Source organism: Manis pentadactyla, chromosome 10, assembly GCF_030020395.1.
Source record: "Manis pentadactyla isolate mManPen7 chromosome 10, mManPen7.hap1, whole genome shotgun sequence".
Taxonomy (NCBI): domain Eukaryota; kingdom Metazoa; phylum Chordata; class Mammalia; order Pholidota; family Manidae; genus Manis; species Manis pentadactyla.
Window position 1 is genome coordinate 93,376,531 of NC_080028.1, and position 12,220 is coordinate 93,388,750.

The 12,220-nt window shown below is 52.5% G+C and overlaps 1 protein-coding gene across 3 annotated transcripts; it reads left to right on the forward strand.

Moving 5' to 3' along the window:
- Positions 1–4,430: 4,430 nt before the first annotated feature.
- Positions 4,431–8,400, forward strand: VPS37D (VPS37D subunit of ESCRT-I). 3 transcript variants are annotated; one of them, XM_057487232.1, is made up of 5 exons: positions 4,431–4,667; positions 5,995–6,166; positions 6,631–6,713; positions 7,319–7,671; positions 7,919–8,400. In XM_057487232.1, exons 1-5 carry the CDS (start codon positions 4,530–4,532, stop codon positions 7,947–7,949), a joined length of 777 nt encoding a protein of 258 aa, XP_057343215.1. In that variant the 5' UTR covers positions 4,431–4,529; the 3' UTR covers positions 7,950–8,400. The 3 variants fall into 3 exon arrangements, with proteins under 3 accessions (XP_057343215.1, XP_057343216.1, XP_036743282.2); XM_057487233.1 differs by having other exon boundaries at positions 4,433–4,667; positions 7,313–7,683; XM_036887387.2 differs by having other exon boundaries at positions 4,433–4,667; positions 7,313–7,671.
- Positions 8,401–12,220: the final 3,820 nt, after the last annotated feature.

Below are 12,220 nucleotides of genomic sequence, written 5' to 3' on the forward strand. Positions count from 1 at the left end.
AATAAAATACTACAACATGAATGAATCTTGAAAATATTTTGTTAAATGAAAGAAGCCAGTCACAAAGGGCTATATTGTAGGATTCCATTCGTATGACATGTCCAGAATAGGCAAATCCATAGGGACAGAAAGCAGATTAGCAGTTGCCTAAGGTTGGGGGTGGGGCACTGAGGGAATGGGGAGTGACTGCTAATGGGTACAAAGCTTCTGTTTGGGATAATGAAAGTGTTCTAAAATTGACTGTGCCAATGGTTGTACAGCTCTGTGAACACACCAAAAAACATTTAATTTTACAACTTTAATTGTTGACTGTATGACATGAGAATTGTATCTCAATAAAGCTGTTTTTTTTTTAGGGATGGTGACTGCTTCTTGGAGAATAATGAATTTAAAGACGGAACCAGGGAGCAGAACCATGAAGACGAAGTGCCCCAATTGCACAGTCCATTCCTGGAAGTTCCCAGCAGATAGTAATAGGTGTTCCATAATAAAACCAAGGGAGTGTTTCTAGAAAGAGAAACCCATTACAGCTGCTGTTTTTGGAGCACCAAGTAGGTGCCAGGCCTCAAACTAAACACATATCAAGTCACCTAATCCTTCAACTACCCATTTTACAGATGATATAATTGGGGCTCAGGAATATCAAGCTTTTGGTCACATAGGGAGTGGCAGAGCTCAGGAGACCCGGTCTATTCAACTCCAAAGCTAAAGATAGCCCCTAAAAATTATTAATGTTGTATAAAAGTTTTTAACTTTACCAAAAAGTACAAAAAATAATACAGTGCACACTTGTGTACCCCCACTCAGCTTAGAAAATAGAGCTATCTGTTAGTGCCACTGAAACCTTCTAGCTCCTTCCTGATTCCATCCTTCTGCTAGACAGCCATGCTTTTGCGTTTGGTATTTATTGTTCCCATACTATTACTTTGTACATATCCCCAAGCAATATCAAGATTAGTTTTGCATGTTTCTAAACTTAATATAAAGTGTTATAATGCATGTACTCTTCTGAGCCTGCCTTTTGATGCTGTGTTGTTTGTGAGATTCATTCAGATTGACACGTGTAGCTGTAATTTGCTCATTTCTGTTGCTGTGTGGTATGAAGTATTCCACCATATGAAGGTCCACCAGTTCCTTTGTCATTCTCCTGGGATTGGACATTTAGGTTGTTTCCAGTTTTTTGTTATTACAAGTTGAGCCACTATTAACAATCCTGCTCTTTTCTTCTTGTCCAAGAGTGAAAATTTCTAGGAGTTTGTATTAGTTTCCTATTGCCTCTGTAACAAATTACTGAATTAGTGTCTTAAGGCAACACAGATTTATTATCTTACAGTTTTGGATGCCAGAAATCTGAAATGGGTTTACCTAGGCTGAAATCAAGGTATTGGCAGGAACATGCTCCCTCCCGAGTTTCTAGGGGAGAATTCATTTCCTCGCCTTTTCGGGCTTCTAGAAGCTGCCTGCATTCTTTGGCTCCTTGCTTCTTCCTCCATCTTCAAAACAAGCAGCACAAAGTCTTCAAATTTCTCTCTGGCTCCGTCCCTCCTGCCTCCCTCTTATAAGGATCCTTGTGATATACAGTGGGCCCCACTTGAATGACCCAGCATGTTCTCTTGACCTCAGGGTCCTTAATTTAATCACATCTACAAAGTTCTTTTTGCCATGTAAGGTAACATATTCACAAGTTCTAGGGATTCAGATGAGGACACCTTTGGGGACTGTTCTTCTGCCCATCAGAGGGGAACAGCTGCATGTTGTGATATAAGCATCTTTGAATCACCAGTTTGTCAAACAGCTCTCCAAAGTGAATTGATTCTCTCTCCCATTAGCAGTGCATAAGCATTTCTGTGGCTTCTCATCTTCACCAACACTTGATATCACCTGACTTGTTAATTTTCAGCAACCTGACAGCTGTGACATGTCTAGGGTCTGACTGCTATGTGGTTAAGAAAGAGATGGCGGTCAGTGAATGTGAAGGGGGTGGTGCTTGGCAGCAAGGTGGTCAATGACCTTGGTGAGAGCAGTGCCCTTAAAATGGTAAGATGGGGGGGTGAGTCAGACTGAGTCCAGGAACAAGGAGGGTGAGGAAATGGGCACAGGGAGTGCGGAGTGTAAAGGTTATGTCTTGGTCACCTTGGGCTGCTATAACAAATACCAGACTGGGTAGCTTACCCAACAGACATTTATTTCTCACAATTCTGGAGGCTGGGAAGTCCAAGATCAAGGTGCTCTCAGATTTTGCTTTTGGTGAGAGCTCTCCTCCTGGCTTGCAGTCTTGTCTTCTCACTGTGTCCTCACGTGGTGGAGAGAGAAAGAATTCTGGTCTCTCTTCCTCTTAAGGACACTAATCCCATTGTGGGGGGCCCCAACCTCATGACCTCATCTAACCTCATTGCCTCCCAAAGGTCGTACTTCCAAAGGTTATCACATGGGGGAGTAGGACCTCAACAGATAAATTTTGTGGGGACACAAGCATTCAGCCCATATGGGATACTTTATAAATATTGGAGGTGGTAGGGAAAGGGAGGTATCAGTCTAAAGGCAGAAATCAAAGGAGAAAGAAACAGAAAGAGAAAGAAGAGTGGAGCAGGAGGCAGGTGGAGATGAGATGCACAACAAGGGACCTGGGTTGGCTTTGGAAGGAGGAGAGGCTGCCCTTCCTGGAGGTGGGAGGAAAGGAAGGGTGCTGGGTTAGATACAGAGAAAATCCAGAGGTGGGGCATGAAGTGACGGAAGCTTCTCCACGTGATGGGCAGTGAGTTATCTACTGAGAGTGGCAGGAATGGGTGTGGGGGTCTGAAGTTCACATGGGACATTGCTGTGGGGCATTCAACAGGGCATTGAACAAAGTGGGTTTGGTGAGAAAGTGGGGACAAGCTGAGGCAGGAACCTTCCATCAGCTCTCACCAGCACCTCTGAAAATGAAGGCCTGCAGCCCAGAGTAGGAGAGGTCAAGGAGGGCCAGGTAGGGGGAATGTCTAGGAGACCCCTGGAAGCTTAGTGGAAATAGTGGGTCCTGAGAAGTCAGAGCAGAACCAGGGAGATCATAGCCAGGAAACTGCGAAGTGTGGAGGGGCTCTTGGTAATGCCCAGGACAGCGGTGGAGGGAGAGTTGGGACTCTGGTAGCCAGAGGAAAGGGGCACATGACTCAGCCTGAAGAGGTAGAGAGGGCTTCCAGGAGGTGGTGATGTTTCAGCTGAATCTTGAAGGAGAAAACCAAATTTCAGTTATCGTAAAAATGTGGAAAAAGTGTTACCTTCATAGTCTGTCAACAAGCCTGTCCTGCCCAACTCTATCATTTTTGTTTCTCTCATCTCCACCATACCCACTGTGTTTAGGCTGGACTGGGAGAGTCCTTGTTGGGTTCTTTCAGTCCCCATGCTTTGGCTTATAGTAGTCTCTTTGGTTTTATTACTTTTTCCTTCAATTTCAGAACTCCTATTCATCCTTTAAAACCCAGCTCAAATGTCACCCCCTCTAGTGAGCCTTTCTGATTGCCCTGGTTCTTCCTCTGTGCTTTCTTAGTAGTTGGCTGAAGTGGAACAAGTTCACTCATCACTGTCTGATTTTAGACAAGTCAGTCTCTGAGTGCTTGTTTCCTGACAATGGCCACTGGCCACGCCTAGTTGTGAAGATAAGGGATGTGACATCCTCTGGCATCATCCAGGAATCACAGAGGAAGATCTCGTGTGGTGACCATTCTGTCTAGCACTAAAGTAAGCTGAGTGAGAACGTGGCTGACTTAATCCCTGAGCTCTCTGAGAGCCGAGGCGATGTCCAGCCCCGAGAGCCTTCCCGCAGAGCTTAGCCCAGTGTCCCTCGCGGCACCATGTGCTTTGTGGACCGCACAGACTAGAACTGAGACTATCATTTACCTGTAAGGTGACTTTGGGGAGGCGACATCATCTGTTAGTTTGTTTCCTCATCACTAAAGTAATAACTTATTATAAGGTATTCACTCACTGCAAGTAAGGCACGCAACATTCACCATCTCTAACCCTCACCCCATTTTACAGAAGAGAACACTAAAGCTTAGGGAAGTGAATGATTTTGTCCAAGTTAGCAGCAGGGCAGGAGCTCCTGGCGACTAGCTAAACTCGGAAAATTGTGCGAATCGAAGGGGAGATGCGAACTAGCCGTGCAAACTGTACACGCCTGGGGTGGGAGAGTCCGTGCCTGGGGGCGTGGTGAATGGTGGCACAGAGAGGGGTGCGAAGGTGGGCGGCCTCCGCTGTCCGGAGCGCCGCAGGGGTGGGTTCGCCGGGCGGTCGGGTGCTGGAGGGGCAGCGCGACGCTGCGTGGCTTTGCCGGGATGGGTAGGGGTGCGGCCCGCCCCCTCCTCCCCAACCACCAGCGCCCGCGCCGCGGCCCCTTTAAGAGTGGGGCGTGGCGCCCTCTGGCGGCGGAGCGGCGCGCGCGGCCGGAGCCGGAGCCGGATCCCGGAGCCGGAGCGGAGCGGAGTGGAGCCGGGGCGGAGCGGGCCGAGCGGGCCGAGCCAGCAGCCGAGCTGGGGGCGCGGGCGGGCGGCATGTACCGGGCCCGGGCGGCGCGGGCGGGGCCGGAGCCCGGCAGCCCGGGGCGCTTTGGGATCCTCAGCACCGGGCAGCTCCGGGACCTGCTTCAGGACGAGCCCAAGCTGGACCGGATCGTGCGGCTCAGCAGGAAGGTAGCACGGGGGGCGCGGGCGGGGGGCGCGGGGGACGGGCCGCGGCCTGCCGGACCTGCCGACCGACCAAAGGGCCGCGCGGGCCGTGCCGCGGGGCCGCCGGCGGGCGCGGGAGCTTGGCACGTTCGAGTGGGCCCCGCGGAGCCGCCCCCTGGGGAGGGGGCCCCTGGACCTGGCCTGGGGAGGGTGGGGCGCTGGAGACTCGGGGAGGCACCCGTACACCCCCGGGATGGCCGCGAGACGTGTCCTACGGCGGATGCTCCGGGGAGGTGTGTTCCGGGGACGGGGTGGCTATGTTGTGGGGGGCCCTGGTTCGCACACCCACGTTCTGTAGGGCCAGAAAGGGGAGGCGCCTTCCATAGGGAGAACTAGGGGCCTGTTTGACATCTGGGGGGGCCGTTGGGAGGGACGTCTGCATTCTGGGGGTGCAAGAGAGGGCTTTGTGTCTTCCGTTGGGGAGGGGTACTGAAAGCTGATGTGTGTATTCCATAGGCCACCATAAGAGAAAGTTGTATATTTCACAGGAGATAGGCCCGGGCTGGTTGCTGTGGGGGCCAGTAAGGGAAAGTGTATGTTGGAGGGAGGCAGATAGGAGGGGCATGTGCATCCTATAGGGGACAGATGGAGGGTAGTGCGTTCTCCAGAGGCAGGGAGGGGAGGCTTGGCCCTCCTAGAAACAGAAGGAAAAAGCATTCTCCAGGGCCAGGGAAGAAAGGGGGTCTGCTTTCTGCAAGAGAAGAAAAGCTGGGAGCAGGTGCTAGGGGATCAGGGAGGAAAAGGGGGTGTGTATTCCTTGGGGTGTGGGGATTCCACTGGAGGGCAGAAGGAGGGGGTGTGAAGGGAAGAGAGGGTGGCTTGAGGGGAGTACCAGGCAGGGACAGGGGAAGACATCACTAGAGAGTAAATAAATACAGGGGGGAGTGTGTTCGGCACAAACACCTGAGGAGGAAGCAGACAAAGGCCTGGAATGAGAGGGAAGCTGCCCATGCATGGAAAATGGGACAGAGGAGGGAGGGGGACTCTTCAGGGACCTGAGCAGACATATTAATTGAAAAATTAAAAATTAACTAACATTTGTAGAGGCCTTCATAGTTTTCCTCACTTAGGTCTTACCACAACCCCCTTAAGATAGATGTTTTTAGTTCACTTTGTAGAAGAGGTAACTGAGGTCCAGGGAGGCAAAGCCTGGTTGGGCCTCATGCAGTCTCTCCACCTGTTGGCTTGCCATCCTGAAGGTTGGGGTGCCTCTGGCTTGTCACCCAGGGTGGCAGTAGGTGGATGTGGGCAGACTCCATGAGCAGGCCTCTTGTCTCTTCTGTGCCGGCAGTTCCAGGGCCTACAGCTGGAGCGCGAGGCATGCCTGGCCTCCAACTACGCGCGAGCCAAGGAGAACCTGGCACTGCGGCCACGCCTGGAGATGGGCCGGGCTGCCCTGGCCATCAAGTACCAGGAGCTTCGAGAGGTGGCAGAGAGCTGCGCAGACAAGCTGCAACGACTAGGTGAGGGGGCAGCTGGGAGAAGAGCCTGGGTGGGAGCTGTTGGCCATATGGCTGGTTGGCCTTGTTGAGGAAGTGCTAGCCTCTGAAGGGTGGAACTTGTGCAGAACTTTCTCTGGGCAAGTTTGAGAGCTGCTCAAAAACTGAGAAAACTGAATTGGGGAAGTGAGCAGTGGAGAAGAGCTGGGTTGGAGAGGCCAGAGGGGAACCCTGGGCAGTGGGAAAAAAGGGGGCCCAATACCCAAGAGCCAGGGCTGCTCTAGGAGACAAGCCCCTGCTTCCTCTCTTGCACTAGGAGGGGGGCAGAACCTTGAGAGGGCAGGGTACAAAGCAGTCCCGTGGCCATTGTAGAGGTGAGAAACTGAGGCTCCAGAGAGGGGGAGCAAAGCACAGAATCACACAGTCAGGATGGAGCCTTGGGGTTCTGAGGGCAGGGGCCATTCACACTGTCCCTCTGTGGCCCTCAGAGGAGAGCATGCATCGCTGGAGCCCCCACTGTGCGTTGGGCTGGCTGCAGGCTGAGCTGGAAGAAGCAGAGCAGGAGGCTGAGGTGAGGGGGGCTGCTGCTGGGCTTGGGGAAAGGGAGGGAGACCCATTGTATTATCTCCCCACCTCATTCTCACATTGCAGGCTTGAGAGCGCCTCCTCCAGGAAGCCTGCCCTGAGTGCCTGGCCCCCAGGACAGCCCTTGGCATTGCTGTCCAGCTGTTTGCACTGGACCACAGGGCCCACTCACCCCACCCTGGCCCCCCTCCCCTATGAATGGCTCAGGGTAGCATAGGCGGGGTCTACAGAGGAGCCAGGGCAGGTTTCTCAGCCAGCTGGGACAGCTGGGTTGGGAGCACAGTGCTCAGGGAGTCCACCGAGGTTGGGGAGGAAGGGCTGTGGCCCTGATTCTACTTCAAGCATGCCCCCATCTCTGATCCTGCCTCATCTCTGACCCAGCAGGTGGGGTGATAGTAAGGAAATCAAGGCTTGCGAGTAGAGGACATTTGTCTGCAGTCACTCAGCAAGTCAGAGGCAGGCCCAGGCTGGAATTCAGGTGCCCCGTCCCCCAGTTGTGGGGTGGTTGCCATTGGACGGGATTCAGGCTGGGAGAGCAGTCTTTGGGGGTGCTCCTTCCACACTGTCCCTTCCCTCCTGTCCCAGGAGCAGATGGAGCAGCTGCTGCTGGGGGAGCAGAGCCTGGAGGCTTTCCTGCCCGCCTTCCAGCGAGGCCGTGCCTTGGCCCACCTGAGGCGGACCCAGGCCGAGAAGCTGCAGGAGCTGCTGCGGCGCCGGGAGCGGTGTGCCCAGCCAGCGCCCACTGCTGCTGTGGATCCCCCCAAGCCCTTCCCTGCTGCTGCTGTCCTGCCCACCGGTGCTGCCCGGGGGCCACCAGCAGTGCCCCGGAGCCTGCCCCCCTTGGACTCCCGCCCAGTGCCCCCACTGAAGGGCTCCCCCGGGTGCCCCCTTGGCCCAGCCCCTCTACTGAGCCCTCGGCCCTCGCAGCCAGAGCCTCCCCACCGGTAGGATCCAGGGTACGGCCCCCCAAAGGGGGGCCCAGACAAACTTGATGCGTGGCTCCTCCTCCTCCCCCACTGTCTGGGTGGGGGGAGGGGCAGGCCCTTCCCCCTGGCGTCAGGCAGGCCCTGGCCCTGGAGGCTGAGCTGGGGAGGTGGGTCACCTGGAAGATGCCCGGGAAGAGGGCCGGGGTGGGGTGGGCAGGGTACTATACCTCTGGCGCTGAGGAAACTCTGCCTTTTTTCTCCCCAGGGCCTCCCAGGTGATGGGCCAGCCCCAATGAAAGAACTTTACTCATGGGGTCCTGGGAAGGTGTCTGCTTCCCCCAAGGGGCCCTGCCTAGGGGGTCTGTTGCACCCCACCACTCCACTGGGCTCACACAATGCCAAGGCTGACAGGAGTGTTTTTCATCATGTCCTGAGCTTAACTTTACCCCAATTCTGGGGCCCACCACCTGGGAGCCAGGTGGTCAGGCTCCAGCTGTGGGGCCAGGGACTCCGTGGCCGTGGGGTTACTACGTGCCCCATTCATGCTCCAGACTCTGGGGCAAGGTAGGCCAGGGCTTCTGACCTGCACAGGTGAGAGTGGGCTATCCCCAGGAAAGACCATTCTGTATTTTTCTGTCCCCATCTCCCTAGAATGGAACCTTTTTGAGGGCAGGTCCTTGTCTTTGTATGTTCTGTCCCCAGCCCCACCTCCCAGGGGCCGTCAATAAATGTGATGAGGATGATGATGCTGCCGACTCCTCTCTGCCCACGCAGCTGGCCACTCTGCGGTCACAGACCCCACATCTCACCTCCTGTGCTTCCTACTCTTGAGACGCCCTCCCTTCCTCTCTGCCCATCCAAAGCCCAGCTGTCCTTCAGGTCCAGCACTGCTGCCTCTTCTATGAAGCCTTCTCTGATTACCAACCCCTGGGAGTCTCCTAACTCTTAACTTCCCAGTACTTCTGGGCAGAAGTGCACTCTGCTCCATCACTGTTCAACTACCTCACCTGTACACACCTTCTTTTCCTGGGTTGCTATAAACCCAGTCAGGATGGCACCTGCTCCTTTCTGGCCTGCCAAGTGACCACCCCCATCAAACGATGGTGGGGTTATATTGGGTAAATACTAGGCGGCAAGCTTGGCTGTTGAGCTTGGGACACAAAGTTTGGAGAACAGGATTGGCTTCGGTCAAGTCTAACGAGATGAAGTTTGGCAGGGAGGCATGGGAGGTACTGCAAGTTAAGAGGGGACAATCAGAGTGCTGTAGAAGCGAATGTGATCTTGAGCCATGTTAACAAGGATCAACAACCAGCAAGAAGAGGGAAGTATTGGGTTGGCTCAACACTGTAAGTGGGATCCCCCAAACCAGCACCTTTGGAGTAATGAAGAAAAAGAGGATTGGGACTAAGTCCCATGAGGAACAGTTGAGGGATCTGTTTGAAATACATGTGTAATATTTAGCCTTTGAATCTCTAAAGGCTAGAGATGTATAGCCAGAAGTCATGCAGAGCCAGTCATCAGAGTCAAGACCAATGGGTGGAAATCACAGACTGCCAGGTTTGGGCTCAGTATGAGGCTTTTAAGTCAGGGTTGCTGCTGCAGGTAGATGGTCCCTAGTCCTAAAGCTGTGCAAGCAAGACCTGAGGTACTGGTTGATGGGTTCCTTAGAGATTTAGGCAATGATTGGAGGGACTGGCCCATTTGAGCTTTTGAGAGCCCTTCAAGTCCAGACAGTCTGATTTACCCTGGGTAGGGGTGCAGTCAAAGTGCTGACAGTGCCCACTTGAGAACTGCCATGTGACACTGGCCTTCGTGTTCCTGCAGTCCTCACTTTTCCTACTGCTGGCACTTGAGCTGCTGGAAGCTCAGGGACATTGGAACCACATGTGCCTGCCTAAGATGACAGAAGACTGTATGTTGGCAACTGCCCACAGTTTGAGCACAGCCTGGGGGCAGGCTGGGCTCCTGGTGTCCTGGCCTCTTACGCCTAGCCCAGGCTTCCAGTGAGTTTTCTCCTAAAGGAGAACAGGAGCTAAGATTGGGCATATCTGAGTTTCCTCCACTACCATGAATTGGGGAGCATCCTCTAGAAGGCAGAGTCTAATGTCCACAGCCTGGTTCAGTCTCCCCTCCCCAGCGCAGGTGAGAAGAGAAAGCAATGATCTAAGCAAGGGAGAGAATAGGAGGGGAGAAGAGTGTTCTCATGGTAACCAGAAGGAGGTCCTTCAAAAGGCCTTCCACTCTCCTCACCTTTAGGAACTCAGACTGTTTTAGAGTGAGGAGGGAATGAGGCCCCTCAGTGTTCAGGTCCAGCATGAAAAAACTCTTGAAGCAAGTGGGTACAAAGACCACTAGAGTGGAGTGGGCCCACTTCTGGGCCATGGGAGAAGCTTAGAGTTGGATGGTTAATGAACTCCACTAACCCTCTGCTTGAAGGCACATAGAATGTTCTGGAGGGTTCCAGGCAGTTCTGGCCCTTCTGCCTGCCAACTTCTGTAACTTTATTTTTCCAGGTTCTGGGCCCTAGAGAATGTTCCTGATGGTAATCTCTGTGAGGAAGAACAAGGGGCCTATGAGAAAGTTCCCACCAATTAGACACCAGCGCTTTTATAAACCAAAACTATAAAGTTGCCCATGTAACAAAACTGCTCCTTTTTGATAAAAACAAGGAGTTCCTGCCCCTCCAGACAGTGTTATGTACACCTCCTTGTTTGGGAATCACTAGCTTCTGAGTATTTTCCTAAGCTTCCCCCTTGTTTTCCGAACATGAAACATAACAACAATAAATGTTATTTTTAAAAGTACATATGTCCCTCCCCCTAAATCAAGGCTTACTGAGCTCAGGAGGCCTAGAGTGGGCTCCCATCTTTATCATTGAATCTGTGGTCACTGCAAAGCCATGGCTATAGGCTGCCCCTGACCTCCAAAGCTACAATCAAATGGTTTCCAAGAGACAAACTTGGACTAGCTGTGGGTTTATCCCTTTATACAAGGATTTTACACAAGGTGGGAGTACAGGAATTGGCATTACTGTACCAAAGGAACTCTGGCTTTCTTCTGTCTAGGACCTTGCCACTGATGTAGATTTCTCTTGTCCCACAATAAAAATGAGATTCACACTCTCCCTCCCTGCATAAAGTGTGAGTCTTGTAACAACGTGTGATATATAGCGTAGGGTTCTGCAAACTCAAATGCCTGTGGAGTCCAGGAAGGTCACAGAGGTGCAAAGCAGTCCATTCCCACAAAAAAAGCCAGCCTCCCTAACTTTTCTGGAAATGCATAGTCCTTTTTTTTTTGTTTTCCCTCTTGATGGACATGGGATACAGAGAGGTATTTCTCTGCTCTGGGCAAAAGGGGGCAAGTGTATTGATCGAGACCTTTTACATTTCCCCTGTTGGTGGGAGTACAGCAAACTGGGGAGCAATGTTCTATTATAAACGGCAGGCACTACAGCTTCTCCCAGGTGATGATACAGGTATGAGAGTGAGCTCAATGGAAGCACATTTTCTCATTTTCTGAGAGAAGTCTGAAATCTAGATTTTTACACAAAGTCTCCAAAACTTTTTTGAGTTATTTAAAGACACCATGCCAGCCACAGCCAAACACCATGTAGGTTGGCTGTGGCCCATGAACCATGAATCTTGGTCTGTTCTTGGGCCTCCTGAAGTCAGCCTTCTGTCTAGTAGTGGTCCCCTCTCAGGACTGAGGGCATGAATGTGGGAGGGGCAAAGGTGGGGTTGGGAGGGCCAAACCACCTCCCCACTAGTGAAGACTGTGTTTGGACAGCCTTCAGAGACAGTGAGATGGCTGCATCCAGAGACCCTATGACCTCCTGACACAGTGAGCGTGAACTCTCTGCACTAGTTTCTTGGGGATGAGAGCACAGAATGCTCTCGGTATATTCAAGTTCATGCTGTCCACACTCAGGTTTCACTATCCTCCTCACACACTAACAGAGGGACCCTCAGCTGCTGTAAACAAGCCAGGCGTGAGAGACAAGCTGCTGAAGGCAGGTAAGGTGGGCCTTCTCCTAGGATTTTGCTTATGGCAGGTGGCAGTGTGACACCCCATCACAAGGCTGAGGCACAGAAGGGGCAAAAGCCAGGATAGATGCCACTTTCCTAGTGCAATGAACTCAAAAGAGTGGACTAAAGTAACACCACCACTTACCAGCTGTCCTGACTCTCACTCTTTATGGGATCTGGTGTTTTTGCAGGAAGCCCTTGTCCCCTGCCATTTTCCCAAAAGACAGTGTGGTAGCCACTCACTTGGGCTCCACCCATGGTGTCTCAGCCTCAGGCTATATATAATTACTATATACATGATTACAACACACTGGTCTAAGGTAGGCTATTCTTACTCATCTTGGCTCATGCTGCAACAAGTACAGAGGGCAAGGTGTGCCCGGTGAACGAAATGCCAGAACCTCAGAAGGGAGCAAGAAACCCTACTCTCTCAGCACTGCAGTCTACAAAGGATCATTTCACCTAGCAACAGATAAAGGGCAATGGAGGGAAACAGCAGTTTTGACTCAGGAGGAATAAAGGCGATCTGATCAAGTCCAAGA